At 45.7% G+C, this 20,929-nt stretch overlaps 1 protein-coding gene across 2 annotated transcripts in view; it reads right to left on the minus strand.

Moving 5' to 3' along the window:
• PARVA (parvin alpha) overlaps positions 1 to 20,929 on the minus strand; it is a 163,843-nt gene that overhangs the window by 60,784 nt on the left and 82,130 nt on the right. For both annotated transcript variants that reach the window (XM_057749060.1, XM_057749058.1), the window contains exons 2-4: positions 6,718 to 6,807; positions 6,568 to 6,638; positions 4,169 to 4,271 (exon numbers count right to left, since the gene is read on the minus strand). In XM_057749060.1, the coding sequence (XP_057605043.1) occupies positions 4,169 to 4,271; positions 6,568 to 6,638; positions 6,718 to 6,807 (264 nt within the window). The remainder of the gene's footprint in view (positions 1 to 4,168; positions 4,272 to 6,567; positions 6,639 to 6,717; positions 6,808 to 20,929) is intronic.

The following is a 20,929-nucleotide window of genomic DNA, read 5'->3' on the forward strand; positions in this document are numbered from 1 at the left end:
ATCCATACTGAAAAAATAAGTGGGGGACAAGGGACAACTTTTCCTTACAGAAGACTTCCAATTAATAAATGTGGAAGGAATAGGAAAACAGAAAAATAGAAAAATAGAAAACCTCCACTAGGCCACCACAGTAATCTGCAGACATGCTCCACCGATTTCAATTAGTGGGAGGAGTATAAGGAGAAACGAGATATTTGCAAAGTCTTAAAGTATCTCTTCACAAATAAATTAATAACAATGAGAAAAACAATAACTTTACAGTGAAGAAATCTGGCAGACCTCACCTTGACTGAGTGGTCAATGTTAACATCAGCAGTGACAAGACATGTTAACATCGTGTGCACCCTGATATGATGCGCTGAGGACACACGAACTCCGTGGTACCCTTCCCCAAAACATATAACCTTACTCTAATCATGAGAACACATCAGACAGACCCAGATTGGGGGCCATCCTGCAAAATAACCAACCAGTCTTCTTCAAAGGCACCAAAGTCATGAAAGATAGGAAAGACTGTCCCAGATAGGAGGGGACACTGGCGAGGTGACGACTGAAATTGTAATGGGGGATTCTGGGTTATCTCCTAGGACCGAGAAAGGACATGAATGTTAAAACGGGTGAAATCCAAATAAATTATGTGGTTCAATTAAGCAGTGTCCTGAGATTAATTTCTTAGTTTTAATGCTTGCCCTCTGCTTGGTAAGACGTTGACATTAGGAGGAAGCTGAGTGAGGGGAGACGGCAACTCTCTGGACCGTCTCTGCAGTTCTATTGGAAGTCTGAAATTAGTCCACAATAAAAAGAGTTTTAAAGAAACCCTGATAAATGGGCTATGGGTTTAACTGTTAAGTGAAATATAAAGAAGATCTGAGAGATCTTCAGAGTGCTACCAAGGCAGGAAAGAGCATAACATGGAGAAAAGGATTTTGGAGCCAGAAAAGCTAAGACAGATGATGAGGTTCTGAGCTAAGGACGCAGCAGTGGGGCTGGAAAATACTGGTGAAAGCCACTCCTGACCTAGCACACAGTGAGCCAGGCACTTTTCCAAGTGCTGCACGTGTACTGATTAAGAAATGGGATGGTTTGACGCACACACATATATACGGGAAAACAGCTGTCAGAATTATGACTAACAGAATATGAGGGAAAAAGAAGGAGCAATCCAGGATGACCCCCAGGTTTCTAATCTGTGGTTGTAATAGCATTCCTCAATGTGGAAAACAGAACGGGTTCGGGGAGGAGGACGATAAGCTCAGTTTGGGGCAGGCTGGTTACAGGTGCCTGTGTGACATCCAGGTGGGCAGGGAGAAGATAACCTTACTTATGGCTTCAAAGAGAAAGCTGTTCCAGAGATAGAGACCTGAGCGTGACGATCATATGGCTGATGGTCAAAACTACAGGAGCAGATGAAATCAGCCAGGAAGAGGCTATGAAAGAAAAAGAGAAGGGGGCCAAGGATGGAAGATGGAGGAACCCCAACCATTACGGAAAGCAGAATGTACGAGGAGGACTGAGAAGTGGGTGTCAGAGATGGAAGAGAACTAGGGAAGCATGAGATCACAGAAACTACCAGGCTGGGGAAGGGGGACGAGATGTTCAGTAGAGTCAAATGCCACCGCATAAGAGGAGGTCTCAATTGACACTGGTGACCTGGGAAGGAAAAGTTGATGGAAAGGTGGTGGCACCCAGCCTGTACCTCAGGAGGGAATGCTTAGTGGTGGGGAAGCAGATAGAGGGAGTGTCACACATTGTTTTCAGAAACGTGGTTGGGAAAGAAGAAAGAAAAATAGCCAGAGGGGAACTCAGGGTCAGAGGGGTCACCCAAAACTCCATCTCCAGACTGATTCCTCCCAGGGGTTCCTGATGCATATTTTTAACTGCAAACTAGTTCTCGCCACTGGGTATTCTGCCTATAGTTTTTGAACGCGAATGTCTAGCCTTAGACCCACAACGGGTCTACACTTACACTGACAAAAGAGGCATCAGCTTCACTGTGAATCACCTTTCAACATGAAGGTTGAGATCTGAGATGATCTAACCTGACTGTACTTGATGCCTGACTTGGGGCAGCACAGATGATGCTGGAAAACTTTTGTAACTGTTCCCGGAGGCGAGATTGCTCACAACCATGTTCCCTTACTCCAGAGCCACGTTCCACCCCTGCTTTCAAAGCCCAGCATAGAACACTTCCAGACAGTTTGAGATCCCAACTAGAAATTTGCTGGTGGAGTTAAAAGCTACAGTCACTAGGAGAGATGCCCGGTGAGGCTCACGGCCTTTCCACATCTGCATGTACCACAGCTGTTTCACTCCTCTCCATGTTCAAGTTGCATTTATAAGCCTTTAAATGTTAACACGCATTAATATTGAGGTTTAAGTACCAAATCAGCTTAGCTTCCTAGAAATTACTAGATTTTATATTGTTCATTCATTCGTTCAACATACACTGATTAAGTGCTGGACAACATGTGTTCGTACAAGAGAAGACTGGATAAAGAAATGCGACATGGTTCCTGCCCTTGAGAAAACCACACACACTTACATAAACAGCTACAAACAACATGGAATGTCATATAATAATAAAGGCAGGTATGTTATGTCCATGTATGTGTGTATCTATATAATAAAGGCACATGTTGTGTATATGTCTGTGTGTATCTATATACTAAAGGCATGCATGTTATGTATACGTGTGTGTATCTACATCTGAGGGGACACAGAGGGACGCATGACCATCTCTTCGAGGTGTGACTGTGTGTCAGGGGTATGAGAGGGAGGCGCATTCAGTGGACCCTAGAGATCTGAAGGATGAGCAGTACTGGTTTGCCTCGGCGGATAAAGGAGGAAGGGCCTCAAGGCAGAAGGAATAGCAAGGGCAAAAGTAGAGAGGTGTGGCTATCCCCGGCGCATGTAACCACGCGGCGCTGCTGTTCACAAACGTAACAAAACCAACACTGAAAAGATGAAAGACACTGAAGGGCACTCGCTGTGCATCAGGCGCTATTCTAAGCACTTTACCTGGCAGTAGCTCACCTGTGCCAGAGGTGAGGCTGGCAAGACAGTGGCGTGGGGGGGGGGAGTGGGGGGGAGGGTCGGATGATGCAATGTTTTGAATGCTGTTCTAGCGGGCCTGGACTTTGTGCCACAGGTAGGGGACAGCAAGTACTGGCAAGACGGGACTTGCGATTAAAAAAGGTTCCTCCGCTAGCTGTGTGAGGAACAGGTTGGAGGAGGTGAGGTGAGAGGCACAGATGTGAATTTGGAAATTGTTTCAACAGTTGAGACAAGTGAAAACGGGAGGGAGGAGGGATGCGGGAGAGAATTCTGAGCAAGAAACGGGCCTTGGAGACCCCCTTGCCCTACAGTATGAGGGGGCAAGGAAGAGGGGAAGCGGTTCTGTTCACTTAGAGGGGTAGAAACATCTTTAGGAAAGTGGATGAGCTCAGCGTGAGATGCACGCAGCTGGAAGTGCCTAGTGGGCAGCTAAGAATGAGAGTCTAGAACTTGGGGCAGCGGTTAGGACGAGAGAAAGTGGGGAACAGAGAGGAGAAGTTCAAATCCAGTCAAGTTGAACCTGTCCTTTCAACACTAAGATCACCCTGAAGTCTCCTTTCCCTCCCCCACAGCCTTACACTTTCATATAACAGCTGTGAACTGACGCAAGGACATATACCCTTCCAGAGGCAAGACTCCTAGAGACACGTAGGGACCAGGCATCACAGAAGCACACACTTCCAAATACTTGCACCAACCTAGAGAGAACACACACACACGCACACACACGGCCATAGATCACAGAGGTATACACGTACATACACACAGGTCCCCAAGTGAGAGGTACACAAACACATACATGCACCTCCATACACATGCAAATATACCTACAGAGACCACAGGTGCACAATTTTCTGGAGAGGGTGAGGCATGTTTTCCAGTGTACAGTGGAGACTTTTCATGCTGATGACCCTCGGGGGGAACAGCCCCATCTGGTCACAGAGACTCCCTTTGCGATGCATTTACATAAAACAATCCAAGAGGACATCTCACTGGTCTGTTATCCCACATTCTACCCATTCCTAGTCCATTCCAGGTAAACTGCTGTGAACAGAGAACAACTCTGAGCTAGGAGATTAAAGACATCCACTGCGACATTCAACCCTCCTCTTACCAAAAAGCTTCTGCAGGACTTGGCCATCGTACAAATCTTCAGCCAGGTCTTTCACAATGATTCTTTCTCCAACCAGAACATCATTAATCCAGTCAATTAATACCTACACAGAGAGAGAGAATAAGAGAAGAGTCATGGGGTATTTGCTGATGGAACAGCTTTCTCATCCTGGACAGTTAAAATTTAAATGAACTTGAGATTCTGGAAGGAAGAGAACCATCCACATGACCCAGGATGGGGACAAGTAGTTGCGTGTGAGTCCCACTGGCCCCGTCAACTTTCAGATATAAGCTCTGCTAGGGCTGGTGACACCAGTGTCTCTGCTAATACCTCTAGCCCCTTCCTTCCCTTCCCTGAATGGCAAGCAATGCTCACACAGGGCTTGGCTGTGTGGCTTTGTACCAGCAAGAGTATGGGCTTTGGAGTTATACAAACTGGGGTTGAAACCCCTACTTTACCTACTAATTAATTTGTGCATCTCTGGGATCTATGGACATCTGTGTGTGTGTGTACCTGTCATCCATGGACCTCTGTATGTGTACCCCTGTGACCTTGTATCTTAGCCCCTGTCATTCCCTGAGAGCCCTCCTTGCCATAGGCACCCAGCAGAGGCGCTCCAGGTGATATCTCGCTCAGTTAATCCATACAACACCTGAGAGGCAGGTAGCATCAGTTTCATTTTTCAGGTAAGGAAACTGAAGCTTGCACAAGGCCATTACCTTTTTAATTTTAACCTCTTGCTTTGTTTATGAATGTATTATTTAAATACAATAAAATTAACCAATTTCAAGTATACAGTTTGATGAATTTTGGTCACTGTACAAGGTTGTGTAACCACCATCACAATCAAGATACAGAAGAGTTCCCTCACCTAAGAAGGCTCCTTTGGTCTCTTTGTGCTCAGGCCCCTCCCCTGATCACAGCCCTCAGGCAACCACTAAAGTTTTGCCTTTCTGATCATTTCACCTAAATGAAACTTCACCTTTTGTGTTTGACTTCTTTGACTTCGCAGAAGTAGATTGCTTTTACAACACAGGCAGGAGCTGGGCTGGTTTTCCATCCCTGGGTGGAACCTGGGGCCTTCAAAGCACATTGCTCTACTGTCCTAAGGCAGGAGCTCCCATGCTTCCTCCCTCCCTCCCTTCCCTCTCCTCCCCTCCCTTCTCTTCCCCTTCCCCTACCTTCCTACCCCTCCCTCCCTCTCTCCCTCATCCATCCATCCATCCATCCATCCATCCATCCATCCAACATCTATCCACCTAGCATTTATTAATACCTACAGTATGTCACACTCTGGGCTGGATCCTGGGGGTGTGATGATGAAAAAAAGAGACAATCTTTAACCCCAAGCAGCTCCCCATTTAGTGAAGGAGACAGAGAAGTATACGAGTAGTTGTAACGTCATGTGGTGACTACAATGACAGAATTAAATACCTGAGACACAGAGCATATAGAGGGGCTGAGTGACAGCCCTGGGGTTTAGAGAAGGCTTCCTGGAGGACATGACTTGGCTTTGGCTTTAGGTGAAGAGCATCTGGGCAGAGGGATTGCATGGCCAGAGGCCTGGTGGTAAGAGCGCTGGAAGCAAGCATGGTGTGCAGGTGTGTACGGAAAGCTACCATGAACAGGTCTGGTGTCCTTGTGTTGCCAGGCAGGGATTATGTGAGGTTAAAGAGGCAGCTAGAGCATGGAGACTTCAAACACCGCCACCAGGGCTGTGGGCTTCAACCCGCAGTTCATAGAAAACTACATACAGGTTTTGAACAGGAAAGTGATATATTGAGATTTGCATTTTGAATGAATCACTGGCATCCAGTGCTTTTTTGTTCTAAGTGCAGCTTGGAGAAGCTGAAGAAGAAAGACATAGGACAAGGAATCAGAAGGGGGATGAAATGAACATTTTTTGAGGGTGACCATTTGCTAGCCACTGTGCCAAGTATATTACACACAGTATTTCATTTCATCTCATTCATTTCTGTTTGAATCCCATCTCCTCCACTCAGCTGTGACCATAAACAAACCACCTGGCTGTTCTAAGACTCAGTTTCCCCATCTGTAAAATGGGGATGATACTAAATCTGACTTCACAGGGTGCTTCTAGGGTCCTTGAGAAAAGTGGTGAAAGGACTGTGTGAGCTCTGGGATCCTGCAAATGTGAGCCTAATTTGCACTAACTTCTCCAGTGCTTATGGTCAACACCATTCATTAGGCGCGTGTCACATCCCACTTCCGTTAACTTGTAGATGACCAAACTGGACCATGAGCTGCCTGTGGGCATGGACTGCCATGCCTTTCTATTCTTTCTGCAGTGGCTCGTGTGGTGCCTGCACAGGGCGTGGGGTCTAGAGATACCTGTTGAGTCTGGGAGGCACCCGAAGCCCCTTCTAGTTTCCTCTTACCTTCATCAGTTCCTGAAGTTTGGGGTCACTGCGTGAATTGGGATCCACCATCGTTCGCACTTCATTCTCCTCTTTAAAAAGAAAAGGCAGTCAGCGGGGTGGTCCCACTGAAGACATTAGGCTAATCCAGAGAACAAGAGACCCCGTTACCCAGCATCGTGTCCTCAGGGTCCAGCTCGAAGGGGATGGGGCTGAGGGGCAGGTTGATGGCGTTCATGCCCTCCTCCTGAAGCTCCGACACTGCAAGAAGGAAGCACAGAGTCACACTGCAGCCCACAAACAACAAGGGGTGGGGCTTATACCAGTCGTGTTCCGTATTGACATGGTTTGAGACATAAAAGCACCAAGGTTAGCCTACAGCTGTGACTCAGCCTGCATCCGATTCCCGCCTCTCCATGCTAAAAGGACCAAACTGCCCCCTTCATCTCACCTCTTCTGACTGTCACCTCATTTGCTTTCCTGGAGAAACTGGGCATGAAATCTCCCTCCTTTCAGAAATGATTTCGGAATAAACAGAAGTGAGATGGGTGCTGCTGTCTTCTTAAGTGTCTGCCATTGCCTCCTGCCTGCCCTTCCTCCAAGGGCTTGCCATCTGGTGCAGAGTGTGTGCCCGACAACTCTGTGTGGACTGGATGAACGAGGTCCCCAAGCTGAGGCTACATTCGTGTTGTAGACCATTTCCATCCTCAGTTCCACCCTCCTCTGACTTCTCTCCTGATCTGGCTGTGCTGAGTGTTTTTCTGATTATCCTCCCTCCCTCCTTCACCCCGCCCCCAGCTGCCTCATTCTGGCCTCTCCCTGGGTTCTGAACCTGTCCCTTCAACTGTAAGGAGTCATGGGCCCTGTGGCCAGGGCCCTCACCACTCCAGGCCTATCCCCTCAGCTGAACATGAAGACCTGGACAGGATGACCAGCAAGCTCTCTTTTACCATTCCACTGTTCTCAAGAAAAATAACAAGAGGTCAATGACCGCTAAAGACGTCCAACCTGCTCCCTCGATGCACTGACCCCCGACATGAAGCCTTAGTCAAAAACAATTCCTACCCCCAAACCAGTTGTGTGCTGGACTCTTGCTGAGCCCTGACCTCGGATTATTACCTCTCCTAAAAGCAGTGGCTCAAATCCCCTCACCTCTAATCAATTCCGGTTTGGGTAATTACTTTGCACCAATTAAGCACAGATGAAGGCGCTGATCACCACAAGGTTCTTAAAGAGCTGATATGGCAGATGCAATCAACCTTAGTCAAAGCGATGGCCCGTCTTTCCATTTTATTTATTTTTATTGACTCTGGCCTCACCGACTGCCAGCATACACTTGCAAGAACTCTCAAGCACAAGGCAGTTGCTTACAAAGAGTTCTTTCATATTAGCAAACACACTGATTCCTGCAGTTGGACAGGGAACAGGATTGCCGAACAAAGGGAGTGAAACCCACTCTGCCCTAAAGAGACACAAATCGCATTATGAAGCTGGTATTTAGTTCTGTTGCTGTGGGATCTTGACATTCATATGGAATATCCACAGGTCACCGTCTTGAATCTCCAAATCCACAGACACCCACCGCTCTATATAATTCCCCTCATCCCCCAGAAAACATAACTGAAAAATATAAGTGACACCTTCAAGGCCTAAATGATTCTATAAGTATAGGATTGTGTCTGCTTTCCAGCGAAGAACAATTGCTTCCTTAGACTCTACAGCGTCTTCTAGCACTCCTCCTAGGACTAGCAATTTGCTTTCTTTTTCAGGCTGTTTCTCACAAAGAAGCAAGATTTCCACTACTTAATAAGCACTGCTACACAAGCAACAGGCAGTGGAAATAAAGTCACGTTTCAATGTGGGTGTGAGACTGGGTTTACTGGCCAGTGAAGCGACTAGCTTTCTCCTCCTTTTCTCCCTCCCGCCCCAGCTCCCCAATCCCCCCCACCTCTGACCAGCCGGGTCTGTGCTGTCCAATACAGTAGCCATTAGCCACATGTGGCTATTGAAGTTTCAATGAATTAAAAATTCAGTTTCTTAATTGCACCTGTCACATTTCAAGTCCTCAGTGGCCCACACGGGACAAGTAGTACCACACTGGACAGTGAGGATGTAGATTTCCATCATCACAGGAGATACAGTTGGATGGTGCTGTGCTAGATGATCCCATAGATCTAAATACTGATGGTGCCCGTGTTTAAATCTCTAGCCTGATGTATGCTTTCTTATATATTTTTAAAATTAATAAGATTTAATTATCTAAAACTGAACTCAAGGCAACAGAATCAGGGATAGGATAAAAATGAAGCCTCTTCCTAGATATTTTTCACGTACAAAAACAACCAAGCTTTGTCCTAATGTATTCTCTATGGGTTTTATTTTACCCAGCATCATTGGGTTGTGAAAACAAACGTCGAGTCGTTATAAAAACAAGAACCAGAAACAAAGTCTCCAGCCTAGACCTAACCCTGAGCTCCAGACTCACTTAACGTCTCCTCTCGAGTCTATTAGTAGAGATCTCAAATGCACACATCCAAAACAGCATCTGCGATTTTCAGCACCCCCACCCCCGCCATAACACCACCAAATCAAGGCCTGTCCCCATCCCCTACTCTCATCCTCCTCAGTGAAGGGCACCACCATTTACACAAGGGTTCCAGCCGAAATCTGAGGACTCACCCTTTACTTCTTTTCCTCACCGTTTTCAGCCAATACATTGGCAAGTTTTATGGCTCCCCCTCCAAAACAGGACCCTATTCCCACCACCTCTCACCAGCTCCACCACCACCGTCCTCGTCCAGGTCACATTATCTTTCACCTAAATAACCAGAACCACCTTCGAACAAGTCCACTGCTTTCTGATGCACTTTTCAGATGCATTCTCCCCGCCCCCGTCTACAACCAGAGTGATCTATAAAGATGTACGTAGGGTCAGACATTCTCCTGCTTTAAGCCCTCTTGTGGCCTCCGATCATACTCAGGATAACACCCCAACTCCTTCCTAAGACCTACAAGACCCTCTGATTAGCCCCCTGCCTCCCTCTTATGTTGTGTTTTCTTCAAAATACTCATCACGATCTGAAATAACTATTATTTCTACGTTTGTTATCTATCCCCCCTCAACAGAATGTAAGCTGTGGGAAGACTGGCACTTTTTGTCTTTTGTTTGCTACTAGATCTCCAAAGAGGAGCCAGATTGCCTAGATTCAAATCCAGGCTCTACCACTTACTAGCGATATGACCTTGGGCAAGTTCATCAGCCTCCTGTACCTCGGTTTCCTTATCTGCAAAACGCGGATGATGATAAACTTGCCTACCTCCTAGGGCTGTTGAGAAAATTATATGAGTTAATATATGTAAAGCACTTAGAAGAGTGTCTGGTACCTGGTAAGGGCTATGTAATTATTTGCTATTCTTACTTAAAATGGTAAGCGCTCAAGAACCATTTGTTGAATAAATGAAAAAAACTGTTAAGACCATCCCGCCACTGCACAGGTTACAAGCTGAAGCACAATTGACCAAAGCAGTGTATAGGATGCAAAGAAGGATTTCAGCCTGTCCTTACGGGAAGAAATTATATTTTGGCCTGACCCGGTGCGAGCGTGTGTGGGCAAATGTGGACACATTCCTAGGGCAGCATTTCCAGCTTACATTTTGTGAAGAGAAAAAAGCTGCCTCTGTCCCAAGACTGTTGTACAGCCAGAGCCAATTTGTGAATATAGAGATATTTACACTGCTAACGTGTGACTAGAAAGGCAGTATTTGCAGCCAGGACTCCTTAAAGGTGGGTCTGAACAGGATCTCTTTTTCTGTGTAGATCATTGTTAAAAATGTTTTCAGATGAAAAATCCCCCGTCACAAACACTCCCCTCTGCCCTGCCTCTTTAATTCACTCAGAGACAAAACAAACCCGAGAAGAAAGGCTGAGATATGTTTGCAATTGGAAATGTTTTTTTTCAGGAAATGATTTGGTACAGGAACATCATTCCCATCCCATTAACTGCTGACTCGGAGCCAACTGTTTGTAAAAGTGAATATGCAAACTGCCCGGTTCAGGCCTGGCCCCCGCCCCATGGGGCCGCATTAGTGGCCACGTTCCCAAAACAGCCCTTGTGCTTTGGAGGTTTCATTTCTATTAAACCAAAGCAGGACCCAGCAGAAGCCCCTCGCCATCTCCGTGCTCTGAAAGAGAAAGAGCTGCAATTGAATTTTCTCGGCATAGAATATGAATATGATGTTTATCCCTTGAACCTCCTCTAACAATCTAAAACTAGGTCTGAATGTGCAGCCCTCGGTGTCTCGTGGCGCCATTAGTCATAACTTAATAAACAGATTAAATGCCCAGCTGAAGGTCGGGCTTGGGAGTGCAGGGCGATTGCCTCAACTCCTGAAGCGCTCACCATGAGAGGGGGCTTGGCTTTTCTGGGAAACGCAGCCTGACTCTGGGTCCAGCTGTGCAGCAGAAAAAGTACATGGATGGGCTCTGGCATCTGAAAGAGCTAGATTTGAATCCTACATCTGTTTTTATCAGACATAGGATGTTATGTTAGTGACTTAACCTCCTTGAAATTTGGTATAAGACAAGTCTCCATAAAACCAGGGTGTAGCTGACACTGTTGGTTTCCTCCCCAATATTGATTTTACTTTTCTCTCTGCTGAAAGAACCCTCTTTTTGTGCCAGTATACACTCTCCCTCCTATGCCTCTAGGTGAGATTTTTGATTGGTTTAAGATAATCATGATAATCTCAATCCCCTTAGCAGTGATTGGCTCAAACATTGTCATGTAATACAATTCTGGTCAAAGAGCTGTGAGAGAAAATTTCTAGAAGCTTCTGGAAAAGTTCTCCTCCATCTTAAATAGAGGCCCAAGGAAGAGAAGGTATCTTTCTCCTTCTAACCACTGCTGCATCACATTGCATCAGGATGCTATGCTGAGACTTACTGCAGCCATTTTGTAGTCATGAGGTAAATTTGCCCAAAGAAGAAGCTAATATGCTAAGGTTGGCAAGGAAGAAAGCTAGAAAGAAGGGGGTTCTTGTTGATACTGCTAACCCACCATCCCTAGAGCCACCCTAGCTTTGTGTGTATTGCTATAACTGATATAATAAATTCCTTTATTGTGTAAGTCAGCTGAGTTGGTGTTTTCTAGGGCTTGGAGCCTTAACTCCCTAACTGGTACATGGGACACCAGGATTATAAAGTTGATGGATGAATACAGTAGGTCTGCAATAGTAATTTTCCTTTCCTTTTTTTTTTTTCCCATGAGAAACAGAATAGCTGCAGGCATCTCTTACTCCAGAACATATATACAGGGGCTCAATGAACACTGGGCAGAAAACAAATATGGTGAGAAGGAGAGAGGTTTCTAAGAGTACAAAAGGGTCCATTTATGCAAGGCTAGTAATTTTATTCCTTCAACCAATAAACATTACTGGGTATCTCCTCTGAAGCAGAACTTTGCCATCACTGGGCACAAAGGTTTGGGGATCTGACATGAGTTTGCCTAAATTTGTTCACAGGTGGTAGGAGGGGCAGGCACAGAAAAACACAATGGGTGGTGCACCACACTCAGGGGTGAGAGACGTGTAACTAGAGGGCTGTGGGAGCTTGGGGGGAACAATGATAACTCTGAATGGGGAAGACTGAGAAGGATTCCCAGAAACGGGGACAGGTGAGCTGGACTTTGAAAAACTTAAATGTTCATCCGACACAGGCGCCCCCACAAAAAGCACATCTTGTGTACAAACAGTGGACCAACAGGGCAGGTGTTGAGAGAGTTGTGATGATTTCTGAGCACCGGGAATGCAGGGTGCACATAGGGGAAGTGGGGGGAGGAAAAGGGGCAAATAAGTAGGTGGGGGCCAGGGTGTCAAGGGCTGGGAAATCATCTGTTCCCCAGCACGCCCTGGACCTGAGCTCCCCGTGTCTATAGATGAAAAACCCAAACAACATAGCGAGAGAGAGCAAGAGGATAAGCAGGACGTTCTTTCCCCTTCAGTGCAAGTGGGCCCCAGTGAGATACTTAGGCTGCTCTAGATCCTTATCAGGACTCCAGTGATTAATTGCTGGTCCTCTTGAAAGCTAATACTAAAGCTCCCTTAATTTCCAAATGACTCAACACCCCCCACCTCCCAGAAGTTCTTGCAGCTAGAGAGAACTACATTGTCTGGTCGGCAAATCCCAATAATTTTTCTCTATGTGGAAAATCAACCTGAAAGAACATCTACCAAAAAACTATAGCTAACATACCTAATGGGGAGAAACTGGACACTTATGCCCCAAGACTGGGAATAAGGCAAAGATGTCTTCTCTCACCACACCTATTCAAAATCATACTAAAAATTCTAGCTACTACAATAATACAGGAAAAGGAAATAAAAGGTTCACAAATTGGGAAGGAAGAAATAAAAACATTTTTTTTGTAGATAACATGATTAACTATGTAGAAAATCCCAAAGAACTGACCAGAAGAATAATGAAGCAGAACAAAAAAACCCATACGCTTAGAGTTAATAAGCAATTATGGCAATGTGGCAGGATAGAAGGTTAATACACAAAAGTCAATTGTTTTCCTATACACCAGCAATAAATGATTAAAATTAGAAATTAAAAACACAATATCATTTATAGTAGCACCCAAAAATGCAATACTAATATATAAATCTAAAAGCATGTGCACAGGGTTGATATACAGAAAATTATAAAACAGTGATGAAAGAAATCAAAGACAATTTAGATAAACGGCAAGATAGTCAGTGTTCATGGATTATAAGACATAGTATTAAGATGTCAGTTCTTCCCAAGTTCACCTATAGATTCAATGTAATCCAAGTCAAAGTCATAGTAAGCTATTTTGTGGATACCAACAAACCAATTCTAAAGTTTACACAGAAAGGCAAAGACCCAGAGTAGACAACACAATATTGAAGAAGAACAAAGATGGAAAACTGATATTACCAGACTTCAAGATTTACCATAAAGCTACAGTAATCAAGGCAGCATGATACTGGCAAAAGAGCAGACACATAGATCAACGGAACAGAATAGAGAACCCAGAAACAAACCCACACAAATACAGTCAACTGATCTTTGACAAAGGAGCAAAGGCAATTCAATGTAGAAAGGATAGTTGTATCAACAAGTGGTGCTAGAACAATCGGATGTCCATCGGCAGAAGTTAATCTTGATACAGACCATACACTTCTCATTTTCTTAATATCTTTCACGGAGTAGAAATTTTAATGAAGTCCAACTGATCCATTTTTCTTTCATGGATTGTCCTTTTGGTGTTATATGTAAAGACTCGTTGCCAAACCCCTAAATCACATAGATTTGCTGTATTTTCTTCTATAAATTTTATACATTATGTTTTATACTTAGGTCTGTGATCACTTTGAGTTGAATTTTGTGAAAAGGTCATTCAAAACAAGGAAAGTCTGAGAAAATGGAACAGCCAAGAGGAGCCTAAGAAGATGTGATGGCTAAGGGTGATATGATATCCTGCATGGGATCATGGAACAGAAAAAGGACATCAGGTAAAAACTGAAGAAATCTGAATAAACTATGGACTTTAGTTAACAATAATATATCAATCATGAATTATATATAACAAATGTACCATCCTAATGTAAGATGTTAATAAGAGTGGAAACTGGGCATGGGCATATGGGAACTCTCCGTACTATCTTTGCATTTTTCTCATAAATCTAAGAGTATTATAAAAATAGTCTATTAAAAAAAATCAACCCAAACTTGCTATTTTTTCAACCAAATAGAGTGTTCACTGGGGGAAAATCCATGATTTTAAGAGACATATGTTTCTTCCTGTCACCAAGGAGACAGTGGTAATTTATCCAATATTAGTTGAGCCCTATAGAAGCATTTGTACAGGAGGCAAAGCACAAAGACCATTTCAAAGCCCTATAGTGCAAGCTGTACTCATTCTCAAGTGAGAACTCGTTTCCAGGAAGAAGCTGCATAGTTTTTTGGTTTGTTTCCAGAGCTAAGATGGGAAGACAGAGCTTCCTCATAACTCAAGGATGCCTGGCAAGGTCATTTCTGCTTTCCCGAGAAGAGGTCTGTCCCACTAGTACAACCCTCACTGAAGGTATCTTTAATGCTTCCTCTGAAACTGCTTTGGAAACTGTATCTATCCACTGTTTCTGATGTGGCCTTTACACCATGGGCTTTTGTATTACTTTTCTATTGCCATAGCAACAAATCACCACACACTTGGTGGCTTAAAACAACACATTTATTATCCTTATGGTTCTGTAGGTGAGAAGTCCAACATGGGTCTCGCTGGGCTAAAATCAAGGCATTGACAGGGCATGTTCCCTTCTCTAGGGAGAATCCTTTTTCTTGCCTTTTCTGTCTTCCAGAGGCCACCTGCATTCCTTGGCTTGTGGTCCGCTTCCTGCATCTTCAAAGCCAGCAGTAGGGGGTGGGGGCCAAATCTTTTTCACATTGCATTGCTCTGACCTCCTCTTCTTCCTTTCCTCTTCCACCTTATGTACCCTATGATTACACTGGGCCACCTGGACGATCCAGGGCAATCTCCCTATTTTAGAGTCAGCTGACGAGCAGCCATAATTCTACCTGCAACCTTAATTTCCCTTTGCCATGTAAGCTAACATATTCACAGATTCCAGGGATTGGGATGTGGATATTTTTTTGGGGGGGGGGGGAGCATTATTCTGCCTATAACAGTTTTCTTGGTTAAGGGGACAGGTTCTGTTCTCAATACTCACTCTGTCTACAACATGTGGGTTCACTTTTCCTCTACGTGAGACTGTCAAAAGGCAACACAAAATCCCAACCCCCTCCATCCCAGCCCTTAAACCAAAGGAGTTTTATTACTTTTAACTAAAAGGATGCTTATTTCAGCAGCCATAACATAAAGCATCAGGCAAATGTGGGAACCAGCTTGCAGTGGCCTCAGCAGACTCTCAGGGTCTCCCCACACTCCCCTCTACTTGACACAGCTGTTCAGTCACCAGGGTCTGACATCTGGGCCTTGGAGCACAGCCAAAAAAGGGAACTTAGAGGCTGGTGTTGTGATCGGAGTTGACGGGGGATCTATCATCCTAAGTCTTAAAGTTTCCACCAGAGTCTTTGTTTTGGTCAGTTTTATAGTCTCTGCAGAGCTGGAAGGCTGCCAGACAAATGGCCCCCAGACATTAATTCATTGTTCAGCCAAGCATGTGATTCAGCTGCCCTCCAATCGCAAACAAGCACAGAGGGAGATGGATGCACCATTGGCTAGTTTAGGGCAGTGGGAACTATCTGAACTGAAACATTGGTGAGGTCTCAAGCAAGCCATGGGAATTTAAAACACTGCACATTAGTGGGGAATGAATTGGGAGATTGGGATTGCCATATATACATTACTAATAAGAAAAAAAAATCAAAGTGTACACTTTAAGTATATGCAGTTTATTGTATGTCAATTGTATCTCAATAAAACTTGTTAAAAAAATAAAACACTGCACAGGCACAGAGGGTCCATCATCAACTACGTCACCATTCTTTGCCTTTTGCCAAGCCATGTCCGCTGTTTCTTTACATCTGGAACCAGAACCATTTTCTTGGTTTTAAAGGTCTGTTCCTACTTAAGCAGAAAGTGGTGTGGGTGTGCCATCCTGGGGGTTTACAATGGAAAACACCAAGCTGTTGTGCATGCATGTGCATCTGGGTGTATCCATCTACCCTAAGCACGTGTAACAGCCTTGTGGAGACCATAGAAACTGACCTGGTACGTGGGCTAATTACACACGAAGTGTGGGTACAACAAGTGACCCAGGACAGCCAGGGTGGGACTGGCACTGCCTATCTCTTTCATTCATAAGCATGTATGGGCATCTCTGGTGCCAGGGGCTGGGCCAGGAGTTGTGAATACAAACAAGTACTTCCCTTTGGGGGAGGGTAGATCCCTGAAGAGCAGCTACCTGTGGTGGCTGCAAGAGAGCAGTACAGTGCCTGGCACCTGCTACACATTCAGTAAGTGCTCAGAGGATGCTTTAGTTGGGGGTGGGGGCAGGGGAAAGATGTACACACACATGCAATATGATAAGGTCCTCCATGCAGTTCTGAACCACGTCCTGAGAGCGAAGCATCCTTCCAAGGTGGAGAGAGCAACAGAGCACCCAGGGCAGCCTCTGCACCTCACTTGTTTTTATCTCTGTGTATCACCTGAGTCAAGTTTCTTCATTACACTCTTTGTGGCTCTTTGACCTTCATGTTTATAGCCTTCTTACTTATCAAACCTGAATAAGCCAGTCATTTATTTTTGCCGTGGCTCAATGCTTAATAAGTACCACATCAAGTACCAGTCCATTGGAATTCCCAAATGGTGGCCTCCACTGAAACAAGAGCTCTGGGTAGTGGTGTGGCTGGTGAGTGACCATGGCATTGTGTTTTGTTTGGATCAGTTCACTGGTGGGCTAATTCTGGACTTGTCTGAAGGGCAGTGAGTGGTTTATCCTGAAGAAGCACTATTGGTGGAAACTCTCTCTTGAATGAACAATGATGTTTCTGGTGAGAGAACACATACTTACACTGCACTTTCTTTGTACCATGCACACAGATGTGGCACTTTTTAAAAAAACATATATTAACTCATTTAATCTTCCCAACAATCCACTGAGTAGGTACTATGATTATCCCCAATTTACAGATGAGGAAAATGAGGCCCAGAGAGGTTATGTAACTTGAGTAAGCCACACAGCTGAAAGTGGAACCCAGATTTGATACTAGGCCAGCTGGCTCCAGCGTTTATATCCTTAACACTACACTGTATGTTGTTCCAACTTTATGTAATAATTTTTATTAAATATGAACATGTCTAGAACATGGTCACTTCTACATTCCTACGTAAAACCAGGAGAAAGTTCCATGGGGAATAATCTTGTGTGCACTGAGCCCCATAGGTTGCCTGGTCACTCAACGGAAGCTCAGCCTCTATGAGGACAGATTAAAAGGGAGGTGACACTTGAGGAGTATTTTTGTTTTAAATAACAGGTTGACTTATTTCTGGCTAGAAAAGAAAAACATGCACATTTAAGAGAACTTTGAAAATATTAAAAAACTAAGAGAAAATAACCCTACTGCTTAGAGATAACATTATATTTTGGTAAGCTTTTCTATGTTTTACACACACACACACACACACCCGGGTGCACAGTACCGGGTAGTTCTATGGCCTGCTTTTATAGTATCAGACAATCTCATTATATCATCTCATGCCACCAAAAATATCCCTTTAACTGGCTTTCTCAATCTCTACTGAAGGTACGCACATACTTATTTAACCATTCCATAACTGTTGGACATTTCGGTGGTTTCCAGTCCAGGGGGAGGCGGCTGAGTCTGGAGGGTTGAGTCATTCGCCAGCTGTGGATGGGGTGGGGGAGGGGCGCTGGGGCACTGGCATTAGCTAGTGCAGAATGAGGGGACTCGAGGGCACCAGATGACAGCCCGATGTGAGGGACAGGCCACAGGCCATCGCTCTCTTTCATGGATGAGGAGGCTAAAGTTCAGAAAGTTTAGGAGACTTCCCTGAAAAGTTCCCTAGAAGATTATTCTACCAGTTAGCCATCTCCTTTCCCCAGTGTCTTAGTTTGAAGTCATTTGAAAGCAAGAAGAAATCCCAGGGAATGGGGTGAGGGGCGAGGAGAGAGATGCAGAGGAAAAGTCAGGGACGTGCACACACATTACAGAGCCTGTTACCTGTGGGCAACTAAGCCTCAGCTCCCATGGGCTGAGGAACCGTACACAGTGTCCCAAGGAGACTTCCCCATGACTGAGCTGACCCCTGGGTGCTACTCTCCGCGCTTCTAGGCTATGCTGGGTGCCAACCAAGGGGGCTTCAGAAGCGAGAGCCCTGGGACAGATACGTGGAGGTGCCAGATGAAGGGGGGAGCCCCTCTGTGTGCACCAAACCATCTACCAAGCCGGGCTGAAACAGGAGGTGGCTGGGGTGCTGTACACAGTGCAAAAGCATCTACCGTGCTCACCCAGGGATTCAGGAGAAAGGATCTGCCACCCCCTCCCCTAGGAGACAAACCCCAGGAGACTGGGAAGGCGTTAAGTGGGTACATTTTTGGCAACATATCTGGGAGGGGAACATCCCTTGCTCTCCAAGGAAGAAGCAAACCAGAGTGGATGGGCGGCAGAATTCCATTCTTCTTATGATGACACTAGACCAGGGCCATTCAAAATAAACATTCCCTTCGTCCCGACTGTGACATGCCCACGCTGGAGACTGCGAGCTGACCAGGAAGTGAGCCCTGCCCCTGCCCCGGCTCAGGTCTGCCCTGAGAGGAGGCAGGTACTGCTGCTGGGCAGGTTGCTTCCCGCAGGGCACGAGGGGACAGGGGCAGGTGTGTGCCCTGTGCTGAGCTGCTCACAGGCCAGGCTGCGTGCTGAAGGTTTCCCATTCATTATTCACCCTCTCCACCCCTTCTGGAGGAGAGATGCCTTCTTCTAGGGATGGAGCTGAAGTTTCGGAACTAGTTCATCATCACACTGTTAGGCTCGTGGTGCTGAGGGAAGTCTATGACTCCCTCGTCTAGCGGAATGGGGCCCTGTAAAATGTGCTCATTCCCTTTCTCCCGGTCTTCAGTACTGATTGAGCACCGGCTGTATGCCACATGCTATTCTAGAAAAGAATGAACCCTTGCCCTAGAAGCTCGCAGTCACATACACCCAGAGTCTCAGTGGGCCAAGGGCTGACACAGGCCTGCCTCCGGGTGATGAGGGAGACCAGGCTAGGCTTGCAATGCCAGGAGGGACCAGGGAGGGCTTCATGGAGAAGGTGGTGCCAGACCCTTCCATGGACGGATCTCTGCTCCTCTCTCCATCTCACGTAGCCCCGTTTATCTGAAGAACCCCTGTCTCCACAATTTTGAGTGCGCCAAGAGGCCTAAGCCTTGCCCACGGCTGCACGGCCAGCACCTGCCACTCCAAGAGGTTTCATGAGTACTTCTGGAGTGCATGCACAGTGCGGCCATGCTGGGCCCCGAGCAGGGCCCCTTTCCAGCAGAGTCCCACAGCCAAATGACAGCTCCACGTTCTATGTCAGAGCTAGATAGAAATCTTGGGTGGGTCCGGGCTTTCAGAAGAGAAGGACAAGGAACTGGAGGCAGCAAAGGAGGGAGCAGAGAAGGCCAACAGGTCTGAGACCTTTAGGTGGAAGCATCTTTGCTTATCATCTAGGCCTCCTCAGCGTTATGACTAAGTGCTGTCCCAGAGCAGAAACCCGTGACCATTGCCCTGGAAGCAGTGGCAAAACGCTGCTGGTCGCTGTGCATCCCAAGAGTCATTTCAGTGCCCTGGTTGTTTTTTTTTCTAAACCAACAATTCACGTTGACAGCAAATCTGTACAGAGAACCTATTAAAAGAAATTGCAGTAAATCAGAGATGCTTTAACTGTCTGCCTGGCATTGTGATTGCCTGCCCCACACTTCCACTGTAACTTCCTTTTGTGCAACCTTCCATTTGATTCAATTCCATGGATAATTATTGAGTCTTGACTATGTGCAAGGCGATGCCTTAGGAGCCTTATGCCCGTTGCATCTCCCAGGCCCAGAGCGTAATTTAACTTACGGACAAAAATAAACATGTACAACGAAAGCAGAGAGTGACAGAGGCCACAAGAAACTGCAAAGACCATTTCAAAGAAGATAACATTTGACCTATGTGAGCAAGCATAGGCTAGCTAGTACCACATACTCATTCATGTGTTTCAATGTGCATTCAACAGTACTGCTGAGCAACTTTCCTGGGCCAGGCACTGTGCTGGGTCTTGAGGTCAAAGGGATGAATAAGACCCAGTCCCAGAGTCCAGCACAGTCCCCAGGAGGAGCCAAAGCAGCATCACTTAACTCATCTGTACGTGGAAATCCGGGAGGGCTTCTCAAAGGAGATGCTTTGATTGCTTCTTAAAGGAGAAGTAGGAGTTCACCAGGTAAAGAGGGAGCAAGAGATGTAAAAGAGCTGGAGACATGAGGACAGGGATGTTTTCAGGAAGATTACTGGAGAGGAATGAGTCTGTGAGGTGTAGAGAATTAAGCCAAGAGCCAGAACATACAAAGTATGGATTTACTCCTGAAAGCAACGGGAAACCACTGTAGGATAAGGAAAGCAGAGTTTTGCAAGTTGCAGAAGGGCTCAAGAAAGATTCCTTAGTGGATCCATCCAAGCAGACGTCCTCCTGGGATGCACCACCATGATAAGGCAGTCTGAGCTGGCCTGGGCTCTGGAGAAACCTTGGATGAATCCCAGCTCTGCCTCTTATTTAACTTTTCTTCCCCTCTGAAATGGGAATCATAACTCTTAGCTCACAGGTCTGTAATGAAGCTTAGATGACATAACACACGTGAA

This window comes from Hippopotamus amphibius, chromosome 9 (genome assembly GCF_030028045.1).
Source record: "Hippopotamus amphibius kiboko isolate mHipAmp2 chromosome 9, mHipAmp2.hap2, whole genome shotgun sequence".
In the NCBI taxonomy this organism is placed as follows: domain Eukaryota; kingdom Metazoa; phylum Chordata; class Mammalia; order Artiodactyla; family Hippopotamidae; genus Hippopotamus; species Hippopotamus amphibius.